The 22329-nt window shown below is 42.3% G+C and overlaps 1 protein-coding gene across 3 annotated transcripts in view; it reads left to right on the plus strand.

Moving 5' to 3' along the window:
* LOC115099385 (kyphoscoliosis peptidase-like) overlaps positions 1 to 22329 on the plus strand; it is a 121011-nt gene that overhangs the window by 82139 nt on the left and 16543 nt on the right. For all 3 annotated transcript variants that reach the window (XM_029616992.1, XM_029616993.1, XM_029616994.1), the window contains one exon: positions 3237 to 3427. In XM_029616992.1, the coding sequence (XP_029472852.1) occupies positions 3237 to 3427 (191 nt within the window). The remainder of the gene's footprint in view (positions 1 to 3236; positions 3428 to 22329) is intronic.

The raw sequence follows: 22329 nt of genomic DNA on the forward strand, positions 1-22329 counted from the left end.
CTCTTAGGGCTGATACAAGGGTATTAGATGCCCCAGACAAACCTTACAGCCCTTCATTCCCCCTTCCTTCCCCTCCCCACATAATTAAAACTTATGCATTCTTTTCCATTTTAAAATGTAATAACTTCCTCAACCTAAAAAGGCAGATTGCCTATGGAAAATAGACATTCAAAGTGCAATCTTCTAAAGTAAAAATATCACTTACAACATATATAATATATAGGCATACACTGCAAAAAAACACACTTTCAATAATAATAGTTAAGTAGACTTAATAAATTACCTTTCTCATAGTAATCAAGGCAGTTTACTGGATCCCATATAGTATTAGGCCTATAGTAAAGTGCACTGGGTGTGGACTTGGCCCACAGAAAGCCAGGAATAAACTGAACTACAATTCCAATATAGTAAGCCTTCCATATCATAATTACCAGTGCTCAACCTATGAAAAAGCCATACTGCAAATATTACATCAGGCCCTAAACACCAATACACCTCCTATTAGAGATGTGATTCGACCAAACCTTTTGGTTCGGCCTTTGTTATTGTGGGAAATTTAGTTTTCCCGCAGATCAGGTTGATTTTTTTCGGCTGCCCAAAAAAACGAATTTTCCTGAAATTTTGGGAAAATCCGCTTCGCAGATCCCTATTAACTATGACCCCCCCCCAAGACTTACCGAAAGTCCCTGGTGGTCTACCAGGGGGTCCCAGGAGCGATCTCCCCCTCTCAGGCCGTCAGCTGCCAGTAATCAAAATGGTGCTGGTGGCCCTTTGCCCTTAACATGTGACAGGGGCTTCCGGTGCCATTGGTTGGCCCCTGTCACATGGTAGGAGCAATGGATGGCCCGCGCAAGGGGGGGGGTTGGGACGGTGTGGGTTTGTAATTAATTAAATTTGAAAGGTTGGGGAGGGTTTGGGGTTTTGTTTTGTTTGGTTTTTTTTTTTAAATGTGCCCTTTCTCCCCCTCCCCCCCCCCCCAAAAAAAAAACAAACGATAGGAAAACCACACGAAATTTCATGGATTTTCCTTTTGCTTTGTCAGCCCCCCGAAATGCAACGAAATAGAAATATCGTTTTTATTCCCTATTTCGTTGCAAACGAATGTACATCCCTACCTCCTATTAGGAAAACAGATTAAAGCCAGGTTGTTCTAAATCCCTACACAGAAACTACATGCAAGCAGAATAACTAAAGCCTCACTCACACAAGCAGAATACAGATAGATTCTCACCAGATGCAGAATAAAGAGATCATAAAATATAAATTGAAATATGCAGATAAAAACTGAACTGGAAATCACAAGAAGCCAAACTCTGTAAACAATGCAAACAAATCAAAAAATATAAAACATTAAACATACCAATAAAAAATGTCAAATTTGCTGATAAATTCAGCCAATTAAAAACATGTATAAAAATGTTTAAAATATTACCAAATACTAATAAAATATTTCAAAACAGCAGATACATCACATCCAATAATTAAAACTAACAAGGATAAAAAAAAAAAAAATCTCCCACTCTGCATATCTGGGAACTTTAGATTTCCAGTCCTCCTGAGACTGTCAGATTGGAGGAGGGTGCACAACCTTTAACCTCTCTCTCTCTCACACTCACACACACACACACACACACAAAAACCCTCTCACACTCACACACACACACACACAAAAACCCTCTCATACACACACCACCCCCACCACCCTCTCATACACACACACACACGCGCACCCCACCCCCACCACCCTCTCATACACACACGCACCCCACCCCCACCACCCTCTCATACACACACTCCCCCACACCCACCACTCATGCCACACATACACAAACATACACCAAAACCCTCTAATATACACAAACACACCACCCCCACCACCCTCTCATGCACACACAAACCCCACGCTCACCACCCTCTCATACACACACAGTTGCACCCCACATCCACCACCCTCTCATACAAACACACACACCCCAACCCCACCACCTTCATACACATCCCCACACGCCCACCACCTTCATACACACACCCCATGCCCACCACACACCGCACACCCACCACACTCATTCACGCGCACACACACACACACACCACCCATGCACACACACCCAAACCCCACACCCACCAACCTCTCATACAAACACACATCACCCCCACTACCCTCCCATACACACACCTCAACCCCACTACCCTCTCATACACACACACGCACCCCACTACCCTCTCATACATATACACACACACAGACACCCTACCCATCACTCTCTCATACACACACACACCACCCCTACCACCCTCTCATGGACACACACACACACACCCCAACCCTACCACCCTCTCATACACACCCCACCCCTACCACCCTCTCATACACACCCCACCCCTACCACCCTCTCATACACACACACCACCCCCCAATAACATCTCATACACACACATACACCCCACCTCGATCCCTGGGACTCTGGGCTGCAACCACCACGCTGCCCCGCTCTATCTCCACCATGCTGCATTCTGCACTGGTACTGCCACAGGATCTTTCTTTTGCTGGCAGGGAGTAGAAACCTCACCAGCATGTCGCTGCTCCACACCTCAGTCCAGCTGCCAGAGTTTGCCTGCATGAAGGGTGAGGCGGCTGTGGCAAAAAGGTTTCAGGGGGCAATTTTGCCGCCTTGAAATCTTGATGCCTGAAGTGGCCTCCTCAACCTGTCTCAATATAGAACCGCTCCTGTGAGGCACTAACCAGCACTGTATATCCTAGGATCCAAGAGATAAGTTGCAGTCAATAGGAAAGACAATATAATATGTAGAAGGAAAATGATGGACAAAGATAGATAAAACGGACATTCAAAGACCCAGATAAACAAATGAAGGAACCACAGAAGTTTCTACCATATAAATCTGTTGTAAATTAAAATCAGATAAAGTTTTGTGGTTGCTAAAGTAGTGATCAAATAATGTATCATTGATTTCACTTTACAAAAACAGAAATGCCTGGGATGACCAGATATCCTGACAATGATGCTGATTCCTGCTGGACAGGAAACAAGAGCGAGGTTCTATTTAGGTCTGGTTTCTGCTTCTTGGGCCAGACATGACTCCATTCTTGAAATAATGCTGGAAGGGCAGGCCGAACTGCCTGAGAATGGGGCCTGTTTCGTAAGAGTGCACAACAGCAATCCTGGCCATCACCCAGCCCATCCAGATCTTCTACTGTTTGTTTTTTTTTACTGCAGGTACAATGAGTTTTACTTCCTTACACATCCTGCTCTCTTCATAGAGGATCATTTCCCAGAAAACCAGAACTGGCAGCTCCTGAAACCACCTCTAACACTCCAACAGTTTCAAAACAACATACGTTGCAAGACTACTTTCTACAACCTTGGACTACTGACTTCATACCCTAAATCAGTGGTGGCAAAAACAGGTAAAATAAGAATGTATTTATTTATTAATGAACATTTGATATTCCACCTGCCCCAAAATTGGGTCTCAAGGTAGATTACAATATATTTCAATGAAGAGAGGAATTGGAATAGCTTACAAAGGAATCAGAATTTGCAATTAATGTAGTATTGGGATCCAATGTAGGAAAACTCATTTGTGAATAGTTTCAAGTTCCAGTTGAGTATAACAGTCCTTCATCAGAAGTTCAGGAAGTTAGGCCAGAGATGTGGGTTGTAGGGGAAAACCTGGCTGAAAAGTCATGCTTTAGCTTTCTTCCTGAACTTATGGTAGCCTGGCTCCAGGCGCAGGGTTAGTGATACTAGTGCACAACAGCTTGAAGTGTGGAGTCTCATGCAGGATAATCTGGGAGCAGTCAGCAAAGGAGCGGAAAGAAGAGCCTTTTTGGCAGACTAGAGTTCCCTTGACGGTATGTAAGGAGAGAGAAATTTACAGGGTCATTCATCAAAATGCATTATAGCATTAATGCACGCCTTAACGTCATAATGCATGCGATAATAGTACTATCGCATGGCGCAAAGGCAAATTTTTGGAAGGGGCGGGATTAGGGAGGAGTTTGGGTGGAATTAATTAAAATGAGGAGCAATATCACACCGTGCGATAGCATAATGCATGCTATCACATGGTTTTAATGCTAGAAATAACTACACCCTTTTTCCTGGCGTTAAGCCCAAAATGCAATTTGTGATACATTTTGCATTTCTGAGCTTGGAAGAGAGAGAGAAAGACTATTTATAAGGCCCTCATAGTAGTCAACTATTTATATGACTATAGGAGGGCCAGCTAATAGCTCAAGGTGAGGTGTTGGTGGTGGTTTAGGGTTTAGGAGCCAGTTTTACAAGCAGAATGAGACGTACGAACAGCACAGCAGTTTACTTAGTCAAATCTGAAATTTCTACTGCTGCATCGGTCATACATAATCAAACGTCCCACACACCACCAATTATAACCATACCATGCTTCCTGACTAAATGATTTCTAAATACTGCACGGACTTCTCATATATGGGTATTATCCCTTTATTTTTTAGGTGCAAAAAAAGTTTCTTAAAAAATCTATAAATGGTGATGTGTGGGACCTATGATTATGTATGACCGATGCAGCAGTAGAAATGTCAGATCTGACTAAAAAAAACCGCTCGGTGTTATGAAGGTCCCTTTACTTATAAAAACAATGCCTTCTGTGGTTAACATTTAAATTTCAAAATTCTACATGTATTACCATAGTGGTTTTTCTACATTCCTGATCAAAATAGTACCATGATTAGGGTTGCAAAGTCAGTTAAAAAAATACACCCCTAGCCATACCTCTACTCCATATCCAATGACCTGAAGAATATTGGGAAGCAGGAGTCGTGCAGAGTGGTCCTTGGTCCAATTCCATTCCCTGTAATAGCAGAAACACTCTTTCACGGTGCACAAGGACTGAACAGAAAATTGTATTAGAGAATAATGGCATGATTGTACAGAAATCACTTGATATACAAAAGAGATACGTTTCCCCAGTTTTTTCAGTATGTTAAAATTCTGTATATCACAACTCATTTTCCCCTTAGATTTCCATTATAAATTTGGAACTGCATTCCCATGTAACATCCAGGGAGGTACCTCTATAACACTTTTGTATGATAAAAATTACCCTTAATGGGATATAAATTAATGTAGATCACTATTTTCAGTAATCAGTCACTTTTGACTCTGCTGCTTGTTCTTGTTCATCATTATTCTTCTAACAGAAATCCATAATGGTGAGTCTCAATTCTGTTATAGTGAGTCTCCGTTGCATACGTTGCATTTAGATCCCATAAAGTAAATTCCATTAAAGCAGCCATGACGTCAAAGATCAGCAAGCATGGAATAGTCAGATGATTTATAAATTAGCCTTGCTAGTTTTGGTGGCTATGTGAATTATTACAAATTTTGTGGTAAGATATGGGAGGGTGCCTGGGTATTGGATTAAGTCTGAGTCAGGTAAGAAACAACAAATATGATGGCAAGGCCTAGAGTAGTCTAAAGGGAGAGGTGGAAGAGGTCAGCAGTGTAATGAAATTTAAACTTGCTTGGGACATATATAAAGGGCAGCGGTGAAGGAATGGACATGCAATATAAAGTAAAAGACATGGGGAAGAGTTGGTGTTGGGTTTAACTATGAGAATTTATAGGTTTATTTACCTAAAGTGGTAGACAACTGGGCAGACTGAATGGGCCAGATATAATAATAATGTATCTCTTATTCCATATCTTACCACAGATGCTCAAAGCATTTTACAATAATTGAATAACACATAATTTAATTTAATCAAATATTTATATCCTGCTTTTTTGAATGATGGCTTGAACAAGATGGATTCCAACAACATCCATGTCATTACATCATAAAACTTATGAGGCAGACCACGCACGGGCGTAGATTTGTGCGCGCAACCCGGCGCACACAAAGCTGCGCCTGATTTTATAACATGCGCGCGCAGCCACGTGCATGTTATAAAATCCGGGGGTCGGCGCACACAAGGGGGTGTACACTTATGCGCAGAGTCCTAGGGGAGCCCTGATGGCTTTCCCTGTTCCCTCCGAGGCCGCTCCGAAATCGAAGCGGCCTCGAAGGGAACTTTCCTTTCACCCCCCCCACCTTCCCCTACCTAACCTGCCCCCCAGCCCTACCTAAACCCCCCCATACCTTTGTTTTGCAAGTTGCGCCTGCCTCCAGGCAGGCGTAGGTTGCGTGAGCCGGCCAAGTGCCGACGCGCAATCCCCCGGCCTAGAGGCCCTATGGAGTCCTCTGGCCACGCCCCCGCCCCAGCCACCCATGTCCCGCCCCTTTTTTCAAGCCCCAGGACATTCGCGCGTCCCGGGGCTTGCGCGCGTTGCCAGGCCTATGCAAAATAGGCTCAGCGCGTGTAGGTCTTTTAAAATCTGCCCCTATGTGTTAATTAAAAATAAAAAATTACAAGCAACGGCAAAAATGATCAATTGTAACACACAATCACAATACCAGAGCAATTGATATCATAAACCTCTATGCAGAGTTATAAACTTCTAATACAATAAAATCAATAAACATAAATCAAATACCTAATCTTAGTACATTTAAAAATCATCCTCCCATCTCCCAACACCCTCCTTAGTAGAAATCTTCTTTGATTCCTTAATACACAGGCTATAACTGAAGGCAAACAACCAAGTTTTTAATTTGCAATGGAACTGGAGCTCCAATGCTTTTAAGCTCCAGAGGGAGCTGATTCCAGGAGTTAGACACTGCTTCTGAAAAAGTCTTAACACTGGTTTTAAGGAGGTCTGTGCATTCATTTGAAATGACATAGGCAATGTCAATGACATTAACAAAATGAAAATCGACTCCCAAATGATGTGACAGGACACAATATTCTTTAACCTGCACACCCCTAGTTTTATACTGAATGGAAGTGTTCATAGGTGGAACAGTCAGATTCTTTGTATGATTTGACCTCAGTGGTCAAGAGGGCTTTATGTTTAATTACTTTCTCCCTAAGATAAACTAGGCCCAGGTTATGAAAAGCACAAAAAGCCAAGCATATGATTTTAAATTTATTATGCAACCCTATGGGGAGCTAATGTAAGGAATACAAGAGAAGTGATACTCTATCCCATCTTGAGCTATGACTTACTGTGCTAGCTGTAGCATTTTTAGCAAACACACTCACAATAATACATAACATGACAATAATCAATAAAACAGCAAGGGACAATCCACCAAAATACAGTATTTAAGACCCAAAGTCAAGCAGCTATTAAAAATACTCATTATCCTGTCCACTTCCAAAAATAAAATTCATATAACAAATTACACAATACATTCCCTATGATTATACAATACTCATAATTCCAGCTATAAGCAAACGTTAGATCCACTTAATTATTCAATGACCAATTACAAGCAATTTCCTATAGCTTGTATACCCAACTCATCATACTAACTATATAGTAATTTATTGCTCATCCTCAAAGGCCTGCCTAAAAATCCAGGTCTTTTACTTTTTACATAGCAAATATAACATAATCAGGTGTCAGTCTTAGACAAAACATTCCAAAGCTTTGGAGCAGCACAGACAAAAAGGACCTTTTTCTAGTTTTCTCTAGTCTAGACGAACCTCTTATACTGAAGGCTAGAGACCTTTGTTTTCAAAGTATTTTATTTTCCCCTAGCATTTATCAGTGTGTATCATTCAGAAGAAAAATGGAACAACTTCAGTGGAAACAAATGAGTCTTTTTTTCCCCCACCAATGATCTCCCATTTTTTGCTTTTATAATAACCAAAAAAAATTTAAAAATGAAAATGAAGGTCCCTAGTGTGCCTTCAATAAATAGGAGCGTGCACAGACATTTTTTTTTACTTCATTTTGTTTTTCTGTTTCATTTGTTGTTTCTTTTAATTGATTTAAAATGAAAAAAATACCAAACAATTTTTTAAAAAGAAACAAAAACTAAAATAAAAACAAAAATATAGGCTCCATTCCAAAAAGAAATACCCACTCACAGGCTCTCCTCCAGATTCCCTCACATTCTTGAACCTACTTATATTGATATTCTTCATGGGGCAGGAGCAATCCAGATTGCTCCTGCCCCATTGGTACCTCAATTAAAAATAGCTCTGGCAGATAGAGGCCAGCACCACTTATAATTGCTTCCATACAAAATGGTGCCAGCATGTATTTGGTTAAAAAGGTTCCCAACCCTACAAAATATATAACAATTAGGGGTAGGTTTTAAAAGGAGCACATGGGGCGTACATGTGCACGCGCTACCCGGCGCGCACATCTACACCCAATTTTATAACTTGCACGCGCAAGTTATAAAATCAGGGGTTGGCGCGCACAAGGGGGTGCACAATTGTGCACCTTGCATGCGCCGAGCCGCGCTGCCTTCCCCCGTTCCTTCCCCCCTAACCTTTCTTCCCCCTAGCCCTACTCTAACACCCCCCAAAATTTTTATTTTACTTTTTGCGTGCGCCGGCAGCCTGCCGGCACGCAATCCTCCAACATAGCGGCAATGGCCGCTCTGTCGGAGGCCTCTGGCCCCGCCCCCGGATTGCCCTGCCCCCGCCCCGGACCATCCCTTTTATAAAGCACCAGGACTTACACGCGTCCCGGGCTTTACGCGCGTCGCTGGGCCTTTTTAAAATAGGCACGGCATGCGTAACCCTTTTAAAATCCGGCCCTTAGATTTTAATTCTTCTTGAGGAAAAACACTGTGAATAATTTGTTTGACCTTTCTCCTTGTAGTCTCATATGTAAGCTCTCAGGGAAAAGCTTAAAGATGCATTACTCTCCATCAACAATGCCTCAAATAGGCCCCCTTGTGGAAGATCCCGCCATTCAATTAGGCACCCTTGACCTCTTCCAGTCAAAGGAGTTGGAAACATCAGGCTCATAAGCCCCCTCCACCAACAACCCAATGCAGGGAACACCTACTGGCAAGAAGAGCATTCTCACCAGCAGCACTACTCATGCCAGCACTGACAGGGAACATTAGAGATGGAACCCTTTTTCAGGGACTAAGTCTATTTCCAAAGGGCATAAAAGAATGTATTAAACATGGCTAGTTCCTCTCTCCTTTTCCCTACTCTTCTTTCTCCCAGGGGGGATTCTTCTCTATGAGGGGAAAGGATAACCTTCTTGTCCAGGCGGTAGGGTTCTTCCATGTGTGTGTTCTACCATAGCTCTTCAGGTCAGGTACACTTACAAACCAGGCAGGACTCACTAGATGGGTGTTTAAATTAAAGTTTACTGTAATTCCATGAAAAAGAATCAATAGATGCAAAACATGAAGTGGCCAGATACTCCTAGTGTGCTCAGATTTACATGATCCAGGATTTAAATACTCTGTAACTCTGTGTATGTGTCCCTGCCGCTAAGGTCTTGGAAATTGCTTATCCTCCATAGTGGGGAAAGATATTTGTCCAGACTTGACTGTGGTATTGTGACAGTGACTGGATCCCTTCCCACAGTACGAGGTCCATGTCAAATGCCAAACTTCACCTGGCAGTGTCCTGTATTCCAGGATGGAAACTCCGTGGGGTGTCTTCAGATGTTTCTCCTGTGATGATCCCTCTTCAAAAGACAGAAGCTGGCCTCCTAGGAGGAAAGGCCTGTACTGGAAACAGTTACCAAAAGTCTCCAGTTCAATATTTTTCCTCTTTTTATTTAGTAATCAATTTACATTGTTTAACCAGCAATCAGTTAATAACTGCACCATCTGTAGCTGTAGTAACTTTTAGTTGCTCATGGATTAACCTAATCAATCACATTCAATACATCAATTAGAGATACCAAAACACAATTGCACAGCCCAACTGTTCTTAATTATTCAACACAATAAGTATACATTCCCATCCCTGCACACGAGATCAACTGTATCTCTGCTAGTCCTTATGACAACCATGAAATCTCAGTATCTTTGGTGCTTGAATTGCCAGGTGCCACTTACTTGAAGATCGAGGTAGATGGTTTTAAGTCTGAAAAAAATACAAAGGAGCACAGGGAAGCACACAGTCCATCCAAAGGCTACTTTATACAAACTAGATGCACTGCTAAACTTTAAACAATAACATTGACAACAATATTAATCTCATTCTAAATGTTCAATATTACCAAAAGGGTCATTCATACCACTCGCTTTCTTCATTGGCAGGAGGGAGAGGATCATAATGGTCAGGTTGAGGGTTTCTTGATCCCTGTTGGGTAATATGCACTCTGGCTTGGCTTGGCTTTGCCAGGTCACACATCCTATCAGTGGAATTTCACAGCATATTTGTGAAGATTACATCCAACTTTCATCTCCTGCATTCTCTTCTCTAATTCCTTGGGATACTTGAGATGACTCTGCATGGACTTTATATCAGTTTTATCCTTGATTATACCCATATCATCCACAAAGATCCATTTTTCCCAATGCCTCTCCATATTATACAGGGATAGTATAAACCAAAAAGGGCCACTTTCCACCAAAATAATCTTTCGGCCTGGGATGCCCTTCTCAGAGTCTGCCCATGTTCAATGGTGCTGGGGATCACTCATGACTGGTCCCAAACTTCTCCGGCTTTGGAATGATCTAATAATTCAGTTCTTACCATCACTCCTGGTCTGCTGCTAGCCACAGAACTGCTCCCCAAGGTTGATGATGGACCCTATGATTGATCGCTATATGCAAAAGATGCTTGGATTTGGCCTCACCCCATGGGAAGTATAAATGTGTGATCCATGCACATCTGACAGAATTCTGGGATTAGGGCCCTGCACTAGCACATTGCTGCAGGGAGTCACTATCATAAACAGTCTTCTGGCACTGGCCATGGTATCTGGCATGTTCTATTCATAGGAATCATAGCTGCAACTCACCATGGTACAACCCTTTCCTCGAGGATACCCTGGAGTCAACAGAGCTTTCATCTGATGATCTACCTTTCATTTCGCTTGGCCCTTGTAGCAATAACTAGGGAGTTATCCTAATGGATCTATCGAATCTGAGAAATCAATGCAGGCCCGCACAATGCAAATCGGCCTCACTCCAATCATATCTCTTCGACAGCCACCTCCTTATGGGTAATTTTGTGCTCCTCTTCCCACACAGGCCCTACACTCCTACTGTCCAGGTGCCCATGGCTTCACCTCTACATTAGGGGCCACCGCTGGCATGGGTAAGGGTATCACAGGTACCCCAAAACCACGCTCAATGCCAGCCACCAGACTTCTCTGGGGGTTTTGGTCTCTGCTTCCTGACATTCAGTGCTCCTGGCTCTGGTTATATGCCCCACTGCTATCGGCACTAATTTCCATCTCCATATTTTGTGTTTGGCCAACTCTTGCCCCAACCATTCCTTGTGATAGCACACTCATCAATACATTCTCCGTGTTCATTCCTCCGGCTACTCCAGCACTCACATCTACCTTTAGGAAGATTGCTGCACAGCATCCACAACATTGTAAAGCCACAGGCTGGAGTCATTGGAATATGTGCATTTTGCACATTTGGCCACAACCATCATGGTACACTCCATCAGTGATAAGTGCAAGCAGCCACAATGGTGAAAGAGCCTCACTATTTTGGGTACAGGACCTCTACACTGAATCAGAGCCCCATTGGTCAGACTATTCATGGATTCTCCATGCAGCATGATATGCCCTTCTTCCAGATGGGAGGACTGAGACACCTCTTCCACTCAGGAGGCTGGAAGATCCACTATAGTTCTCCAATACTGCAATGCCCAAAGATCAGGTCACAGCTTGCAGGCGACATCCACACACCCTAGCTCCTTGACTTCTCTCAAAAGGGTACAGCACGCATGCAAGATATCCTCTTCTCCTTGTGTGAATAAGTCCAGACCCATTGCATGGAAAAATGGCAATCTCTTATTGGCTGGTGGGTGGTGATGTGTCCTAGGTGGCTCAGATCCTGCACAATGCTGCCTTCTTCTTGATGGCTTGGTGCAAACCTGCCATCTTGTCTTTTGTTTGGCAAGAAGGCAGCTATGTTGTCAAAGAAATAAAGTTCCTTGAAAAATCCATTATCCACACAAATATCTAAAATTCACCAGGTTTTCTTCACAGAAGTCCTTCATTCTGGCACCAGCCAGTCCCTGTTCAGGCGCCATCTGTAGCAGAAACCCTGGTTCATTGATAGGCTGAATCCAGGGTGCTGCTCTCTTTCCAAACTCACATAGACACTGGGATGCCGTGATTCATCCGGCAAGGATGAGGTACACACCTCTGGGGCCCCTGGTGCAGAAATGGGCAAACACAACTCAGTCCAAACTCACATGGCTGGTTAATGGGCACTCACAGTGGCTGATCTTCTCTGAAGGATGAGATACTCTTGAACTAAGGCATGGAGGCAGATAGAGGAATGAGTATCCAAAACAGGATAGCAGAAATCATAAACAGGAAGAGAAAAATCATAAGAAAAGCAGTGATGTCTTTATCATTGGTACATCTCTAATCATTCTCTTTCCTTCAACTGACCCAGCCTCCGTAGTCTCCACTATCCTTTCCCTATAGAGGGTGGGATGATTGTTCTCACTACAAATCATAAAACCGGGGGATAACAACAAATAACTCATTTTGGTCCAACACTAACTGTGTCCAAATAAATTATTTTCAAAACCACAAACCTCCAGGTCCTCTCCATTGCTATTAATTGGGCACAAAGAGGGAAGAACCCCAAGAACTCAGTCCCAGAGATGGGGGCTTGCACGTCTATCAAGAAATGGTCCACACTGGATAACAATAACAAAACTCTTCACTTCTCAAAAATCCTCACAAAATTCCTCTCTTCCCACTCTTCCTAAAATTCTTCAGTTTCTCCCAGACTCCTGGGTCAATCCACCAGAGGAGCAGAAAGATCCTGATCAGTCCTCTAGGGTAGAAGCAAGAATGAAAGACCCCTTCCACATGCTGAAAGGGCAATTTATATCCCTAAAACACAGCCCAAAAAGGGGTCGGCAAAAGAGCAGGGGGATGATCCTAGAACTGCAAAAAACCCTAAGATGATTAAAAAAAAGGGCAAAAATAGTAGCTGTCTGTATATATTAAATCTTATGAACTCCAGAAGAATGCTCTCGTTCACACAATGCAAGTATTAAGAAAAGAATTAGCAATATATTTGAGAGATTGAGGCCATTCCCAACATACTCTGGCCAAGGAATGAGGTTAATTCAGGTCAAGGTAAAGGCAAAACAAACCCATTTGGAAAGCACAGAAAACAAAAGACCACCACAGTACACACACACACACACACAACAGAGAAGAATAGAAGAAGGAACAAGCATTGATTCAAAGTGGGACCAAATGACACACATAAATAGGAGAAAATAGCAGATGTATCAACATACCAAACAGAAACAGAGATCACATGAAAAGATATTTGCAGACTCACATACCTGATTCCATGATAGACAATGACAGATATAGACACTTAGGGTGAATCGCCTCCATCAACCACAGCCAGTCTTCCAGGCACTTACTCCCCTGAGGGACCATTATTAACCAAAAGGGCAGCTTAGTAAATGTACCTGTATGTCCCTTTGCCAGGAAGAAAGACTCCAGAAAATGGAGAAATATATTTTTCAATTTATTGATTGATTTTTATATTTCCTCCCAGATCAGAGACCACTCAAGGTGGAGTACAGCCAATAAATAATACTACCATATGTGCAACAAGGCAACAGAAATAAAACACGTGTATCTCATTCCATGCTTCTTTAGAGTTGAGTGTAGTTCCAGACAACTGGAGATGGGCAGATTTGGTTCCTATTCATAAAAGTGGAAGTAAGGAGGATGCAGGTAACTATAGGCCATTTAGCCTGACCTCTAGGGTGAGCATATTAATGGAATCACTACTAAAACAGAGGATAGTGCAATTTCTGGAATCCAATGGTTTGCTAGAGCTGAGGCAGCATGGTTTTACTAGAGGTAAAGCCTGTCAGACGAATCTGATCAATTTCTTTTCTTGGGTGACCAGAGAGTTGAATCAAGGGAGAGTACTAGATGTAGTGTACTTGGATTTCAGTAAGGCCTTTGACACAGTTCCATACAGGTGACATAAATAAATTGAGCTCCATTGGTCTGGGACCTAGAGTGACTGACTGGATTAGAAACTGGCTGAGTGGGAGACAACAAAAGTTAATAGTAATGGAGTTCACTCTGAGGAGAGAGGCATCACTAATGGTGTGCCTCAGGGATTTGTCCTTAGACATTTTTGTAAGTGGCATAGCAGAAGAATTGTCAGGAAAGGTTTGTCTTTTTGGCTATGACACCAACATCTGTAAGAGGGTAAACAGCCAATAAGGCATGGAAAACAAAAAGAGGGATCTGATGAAGCTTGAGGAATAGTCTCTGCTTCCCTGAGCCTAAGCTTTAATCAGAGGAACCACCCTGTAACCAAGATTCCTTTCCTTACGGTGGTCCAGAACCAGTTACCTGGATCTGGTTCTTTAAGGTGTTCTACACTCTGCCACAGCAGAAAGGAATGTCTAAGGATTGTGTTTGCCCGCCAGCATGTTCATCATTACTTCGTATGGTCACAATATAATTACAGCAGAAACTGACCATAAGCCACTGTTAGCAATCTTCAAGAAGCCCCTATTGTGTGCTCCCAAGCATCTTCAGAGTATGCTGCTTAAACTGCAGATTTGAACCTGGTTGTTTATAAGCCAGGCCCTGAGATATATATCAAAGATATACTTAGCAGAGCTACAGCAGAACAGGATCGGCAGTCTATTGCAGGGCATAAGGGTTTGCTGAATGCAACAGTAACAAATGAACATTGCACAAATCAATCAGATACTGACCAGAGAATGCATCAGATCATTCAGCTCACTGCAGAAGATGAGATCTTGCAGGCATTGAAGTCTGTGGTCCTGAATGGTTGGCCAGAGAAGGAGAAAATACCAGCTACCATCAGCGGCGGATTCACGATGTCGGACCAGCCCGGGTATTCACTGCCCAGGACACATCACGTGGTCTGTCGAGCGCGGCTCTGTCACGGCCGCGCACGGCAGACCATGTGACTGGAGCGATTGGCCCACCGGGGGATGCCCGATCCCCCGATAGGCCAATCCGCCCCTGGCTACCATAAGGGAATACTGGTCATTCAGGAATGAAATCAGTATACAAAATGGAATTCTATATAAAGGACCAAGAATCATTATACCCAAATCTCTGAAATCAGAGATACTAACATATATATTCCAGCCACATTGATGAAGAAGCATATTATAAGCAGGCATACAATACCCTATACTGGCCACTGTTGGAAACAGGATAGTGGGCTTGATGGACCCTTGGTCTGAGCAGTATGGCATATCTTATGTTCTAAAACTTTGCCAGCAATTATTCTATCTGCAATGAATTTGTGCACAAGAAGCAGCTGAAAACCATGAAGTCACATCACAAACCAACGTGGCCTTGTCAGAAGGTCAGCATGGACTCATTCAGCTTTGCTGGGAAAGAGTTCCTGTTGATAGTTGATCACTATTCAAACTTCTGTGAAATTGAACTGCTCCAAGATGTGTCTGTGGAAACCATGATCAGGTGTGGTAAGATACAGTTCATACATAATGGTCAACCAGATTCAGTAATTTTGGATAATGTGCCTCACTTTGCATGCATGCAATTCAAACAATTTGCTACTGGTTGGGAGTTTGATCATGTCACTGCATCATCATGGTACCTATAAACTAATTGAAAGCTGAATCAGCTATGAAGATAGTGACAAACTTGTACAAGAAGGTAAAAAAGGATGACAAAGACCTTTAAAAAGTTTTATTCTATTGGAGAAACACACTAATGGAAGGCATGAATAGCAGTCCAGCACAGCACATGATATCAAGAAGACTGAAGACATCATTATCAGTTGCCAGTAAATTATTTGAGCCCTGTCCAAGATGCATTGGAAAGGCTATGACACAAGAGGCAAGACTTTAAGTCAAGCTATGACATATCTGCTAGGAATGTGCCAGAGTTGAATATTCATATTTGAAAGTACTACTTAACCAGATATCTTTGAAGATATCTAGTCAAGTAGAAAGTTATCTGTCCATACAAGGCCAGATATAGTTTAAAATCATCTAAATTAGCCATATTATTAAACCCCTCCCTGAAACGCCCCAGAACACCTCTTTTTTTTTATCCGGCTAAATTATAGCTGGATAATGACTTATCCGGTTATAACTTATCCTGATAAATGGACAAATAATCCAAATTTGCCATTCAGAGGGATAACTTGTGAGTTATCTGTCTAAATGCTTTTGAATATTGACCTCAATGTTGCCTTCTAGTTGTGTGTTGCAAGTACCAACTAGTAGCAAAGCATTTTGTAGTAGTATCTTTATCCAGACATTAGTCTGCTTAATGAATTCCAGAACTATTTTGCCTTTGAGTTGGTAAAAGAAGTATTTATTTTATTTTATTTATTTATCGAGTTTTATATACTGTCGTTCGGTTTCGCCATCACAATGGTTTACAAAGTTTTCGATGTTTAATAGCATTTCCAAAAGGTTCGTATGGTTGCTAACATAGGAAATATCATTTTTATGAACTTAGTTTGTAGTTAATCGATACATATTTTGGATCTGAGTTATAATCTCATCTTGTATTGGGTCCACCAGTTTGCCTACTGTTAAAAGGAGGGTAGTAGTGTTTTAAAGTCATTGGGTGAGTTGGTAGGCTTTGGTAAACATCCATGTTTTTAGCTCTTTTTTGAAAGTTTTTAAATTTTCTTGTGTTCTGAGTTCGATTGGGAGGGTGTTCCAGAGTTTAGGGCTTCCTAGTGAAATTGCTCTCTTTTGAGATGAGGTGAGTTGTTTTGATCGAGCAGGTGGGATCTTTAATAGTCCTTTATTTGCTGATCTGAGGTTTCTGTTTGGAGCATGCAATTTTATGGATGAACTTAGCCAGTTTGTTTGTTTTTCGTATATTATTTTATGTAGTATGGATAGTATTTTGTATTCTATCCTAAATTTTATTGGGAGCCAGTGTAGTGATATAAGTGTAGGAGTAATGTGATCATGTGTTTTAGATCCAGTGACTTTCTTGCAGCTGCATTTTTTAGGATTTGGAGTGGTTGGATGGTGTTAAGAGGTAAGTTGAATAGTAGGGTTACAGTAGTCCAGGTTGGAGAAGATGAGTAGTTAAAGGACTGATCTGACGTCGTTGGGAGAGAGGAAAGGTTTTAATTGACTTAGTGTTATGAGTTTGTGATATCCGTCTTTGATTTTAGTTGTGATGTGGTTCTTGAAGGAAAGTTCCTTGTCAATTATGACTCCCAGGTTGTGTGCATGATTGTCCGGAGAGATAGACACTTTTTGATTCATTAGGTTGAGTGGTGGTAGTTGAGGAGCGTTGTTCTTTCTATCCAGTATGATTATTTCAGTCTTATCGAAGTTTAGGATGAGTTTCATGTTGGTTAGTAGTTGCTTTATTTTGTTTAGCTAAGTGGCTGGTTTTTTGTAGGTTTCTTCCAATTAGTTGTTTATTGGGATTAATATTTGTATGTCATCTGCATATATGAAGTGGGTCAGATTAAGGTTTGAGAGGAAGTGGCATATCGGAAGCAGATAAATGTTGAAGAGTGTCGCTGATAGAGCGGAGCCTTGGAGGACTCCGGTGTCTAGGGTTTTTGGGTTTTTTTTTAAGGGTGTCGTTGATCCACACTTGGTAGGTTCTGTGTGACAGATATGATGTGAACCATTGTAGGGTTTTTTCTTTAGCACCAATTTCTGATAGCCGTTCAATCATGATAGCTAAACTTGCCTCTACGCCTCTGAAACACATCAAACACGTGACCACAAGAGACCGTACTTTCTCCATAGCTGGTATCAACATCTGGAACAAAATGCCCATGGACTTGCGTCTCGAATCCTGCCATAAAACTTTCAAACAAAACCTCAAAACCTGGTTGTTTGAACAAGCTTTCACGCAATGATCATCGATTAATCTGAAATACCGTTTTCCTGTTTTCTTCTCACTAGCTACCTGTTCCGGTGCTCTCCCCTATGTTTATTTCATTCTGCTAAGCTCTCTGTTCTCCCTTCACGCCTGCTATCACTATTTGAAATATTTGTGACTTGACTTTAAATAATGGAATAGACCTGTAGGAAGTTAATTGCTTTTTATCTCTCCAGCTTTGTTATTGAATTAGAATTTGCATTTGTTCATTTTAGTTAAAGGAGTTATATTAGGCACTCCGGAGTTCCGTTATTTATGTTAAGCCTGTTGCTTTCATCTGTTTACATCCTGTAAAGCCTGTTGTATGTAAAGCCTGTTGCTAATTTATTGTTTACTGTAAACCGAGGTGATGTATATTTTTACGTGCCGCGGTATATAAGAATCACTAAATAAATAAATGATAGAGTGGTTTATCATGTCAAAGGCTGCTGATAGGTCGAGTAGGACTAGAAGGTAGCTGTGGTCGTTTTCGAAACCTTTGAGTACGGTGTCATTTAATGATAGTAGTGGTGTCTCCGTGTTCATTTGTTTCCTGAAGCCAAATTGCGTGGGTAGTAAGATGTTGTTTTCTTCAAGGTGGTCGCTGAGATGGGAGAGGATGATTTTCTCAATGATTTTGGCAGTGATCAATGTTCAGTAGTAGATAGGAACCAATCAGAAGGTTCCAGCCTAACTGTGTGTATACATGAATAGTTTCTCCTATATATCAGTCAGTTTTCTGGGGTGTGGTCATGTGAGAATCTTTAGGTTTCTTTACCTGGTGAACCTTTGGTGTCCCTTCACTCTGGTCACAATGAGTAGGTGGCTCTTTCAAGGATATTTTCAGGCTGTCAGACATAGAGCAATGTGAGTTATTAAATATGTATTGATCAAAATAACATTCTCATTCTCCTTTGCTTTCTCTTATGCTCCTTCACAGTGGAGCTCTAGGAGCTTAGGATCTTATGACCTCTGAAAATTAATTCTGATAGAGGTGTCCTTAAGTTCAACAGAGCAAGGACTTTTAACCTTCGCTCTTGCACAAAGAATAGGAGACAACCTGTTTAGAAATTAATTACCAAGTAAGTGTTCTTCCCCTGACCTTTGTGCAATGATTACTGGATGTTTCAAATGTTTCCTATCTGAATGGTGAGCCACAACTTCCCAGTGTTTTGAATGGACTGTCCCCCAAAGGCAGTCAGGAATTGGTCACAGGGCATTTCCCTGCTAGGAACCTTCCCCTCTACAGAAGTATTCAGTCTCTGAAAGAGGCTGTGGGTAATTAATCAATATAAACTTGGAAGACATACCCACAAGGATCTGGCAGGGGAACATATAGATGTAGTTCTGGTAAGTGGTGTGCCTGATGTAAAACCTAAGTGTGGAATGTACCAGGAATCAGAGAAAGCTGCTCAATCCAGTGCACAGGCAGTACAGAGAACCCATTGCCTATGGATGGTCATTATTTACATGCCCACAAAGTGGTTTAATTCTGATTCTACCCAGCCAACCATGTACCTGACTGAGAAGGCACATGCCACCATGCAGCCAAGGGCATTGTCTACTGAGGTATCTGTGGTACAGACCATGCCAATAATACATTCTGTGGCCAGTGTTACTGCTTTTCCTCTTGACACACCCACAGTATATGAAACCTCATCATCAGGAAACCTGTGGTAGGGTAAAGTAATGTTCCCTAAAGGAGAACCTTTCCTACTACTGGGAAGTAGTAAAAAAAGAGGAGGAGGACTCCTCCTCGCAGCTAGAAAAGGCCTAGGTCTAACCTTGCAGACTTCCAACAACCTAGGAAATATAGAATTTGCCCTCTTCAATTCAAAACACCTGACAATCGGACTAATTTAAGCTCCTCCCGGAGCACTAGAAGCAGATCCATCACCGATCATAGAACATGCAGCAAAACACCTTAACACCGGTAAACCAGCAATACTGATGGGGGACTTCAACCTTCACGTCGATGTCCAACCGCACTCTACTAACTGCAAAACACTAATCTCCTCCCTCAGCCATATGGGTTTTAGACAAATTGTGAAAGAGCCCACTCACAAAGCAGGTCATACTTTAGACCTTATCTTCATTAATGAAGGAATATTACCCCACACCACTCCCTCCTGCTTACCGGTTCCGTGGACAGACCACCAAATCATCTCCTCCGTACTAGAGATCAAGGAACACCCTCCACAAACAACTCAAACAATTACTATATCCAGCAGGAAACCGTGCACCGGAGATCGCCTCAGTGAATACCTCACCAAAGAACTAGAGCATCTGGACCTATCAGACGCCAACACGGCCACGTCATCATGGATTAAAATCACCAACAAGACCGCAGATCAAGCGTGCCCCATGATGACAAAATCACATAATCCAGAAAAAGACAACAGGAAACCATGGTTCACTCAGGAACTGAAAGCACGCAAACAGGAACTCAGAAGCAAGGAAAACAAATGGCGGAAAAGCCCCTCTAAGACAGCCCTACTTACCTTTAAAGAGTGCCTAAACGCATATAGAAAAGACATCAACAAAACCAAAAAAGAATTCTTCTCCAAAAAGATACACCACTTCATGTTCAACTCAAGAGCACTTTTCTCTTACGTATCAGCCCTCACTAAACCATCCACACCCATCATACCAGATGATCAAGCGCTCAACAAAGCCAACGAACTGGCAGACTTCTTTGACAAAAAAATCTCCACGCTTGTCGCCCCCCTCAAGGTTCCCTCACCGCACTCTAATCACTCAGCTTCCTACAGTACCCAACCATCGGACCCATCCAACCAACAACTTAATACTACCCAAGTCACACTCGATACATTCGAACCCACGTCCACCATAGAAATAGAAAACATCCTCAAGAAGATCAAGCCTTCATCCCATCCTTTGGATCACATCCCCTCCAATCTGCTGAGCTCCATCCCCAACATCACTGCCAAACCAGTGGCAGACATCATCAACTGCTCCCTCACTGAAGGCCATGTCCCTAATCAACTCAAGCTGGCAATGCTCAAGCCTCTCCTCAAAAAACCTAACCTTCCCACTACTGACCCAGCCAACTTCAGACCTATAGCAAACCTACCAATGATCGCCAAAATTATGGAGAAAATTGTAAATAGACAACTTTCAGAATTCCTCGATGATAACAACATCCTCACCACAAACCAATTCGGTTTCCGTAAAACCCGGAACACCGAATCCCTACTAGCTTCACTATCAGACACCATTATATTCAATCTGGAAAAAGGTCAACCCTGCCTCCTCGCTTTACTGGATCTATCCTCAGCGTTTGATACAGTGAGCCACACATGCCTACTTCAGCGTCTTTCAGACATAGGCATTACAGGATCAGCGTTCAAATGGTTCAAATCGTTTCTAGATAACAGGTTCTACAAGGTCAAAGTGAACAACAAAGAATCTCACCCCATAGAATCCAAGATGGGAGTACCGCAAGGATCCTCACTGTCACCCACACTTTTCAATATCTATCTTCTCCCACTCTGTCACCTACTTACCAACCTCAAGCTTACACATTTCCTTTATGCGGATGACATTCAAATACTCATTCCTATAGCTGAATCTCTACACAAAACTATGGCATACTGGAATAAATGCCTCACAGCAATCAATAACCTACTCGCCAGCCTCAACCTGGTACTAAACACAAACAAAACAGAAATCCTACTCATAGCTCCTGAAAATCACTCTCCACCCATCGCTCCAACGGCTAGCCAAGGTCCAGTCACTTCCTCCCCGCCACAAGTAAGAGACCTGGGTGTTCTGCTGGACAACAGATTCAACCTCAACAAGTTCGTAAATAACACCACGAAAGAATGCTTCTTTAAATTGCAAACACTAAAGAAACTAAAACCACTACTAAACTACAGAGACTTCCGCCTGGTCCTACAGGCCATCATACTCCCAAAACTGGTCTACTGCAATTCTCTCCTACTGGGCCTTCCCGCCTGCACCACCAAACCACTCCAGATGGTAATGAACGCCACGGCCAGAATTCTCTCAAACACCAAAAAAAGGGAACATATCACCCCCATCCTTCAGCAGCTCCATTGGCTACCGATTAAATACAGGATTCACTTTAAAACCATTATGATGATACACAAAGCCCTACACAACATCGCGCCTCTCAACTTAACTTACCAACTCCAGCTACACACTTCCAAGAAACCAACCAGAAGCGCATACAAGAACCTGCTAATCACCCAGCCGGCAAAAACCTCACTGAGGAAACGCGCAATATCCACAGCGGGCCCCACACTCTGGAATTCACTCCCTCCAGACCTTCGCCTTGAACCCTGCCATAATACATTAAAAAAGAAACTAAAGACTTGGTTCTTCACACAAGCATTCCCGGAGAACTAAGAGCAGGAAGAGCTTA

Source organism: Rhinatrema bivittatum, chromosome 9 (genome assembly GCF_901001135.1).
Source record: "Rhinatrema bivittatum chromosome 9, aRhiBiv1.1, whole genome shotgun sequence".
NCBI lineage: Eukaryota > Metazoa > Chordata > Amphibia > Gymnophiona > Rhinatrematidae > Rhinatrema > Rhinatrema bivittatum.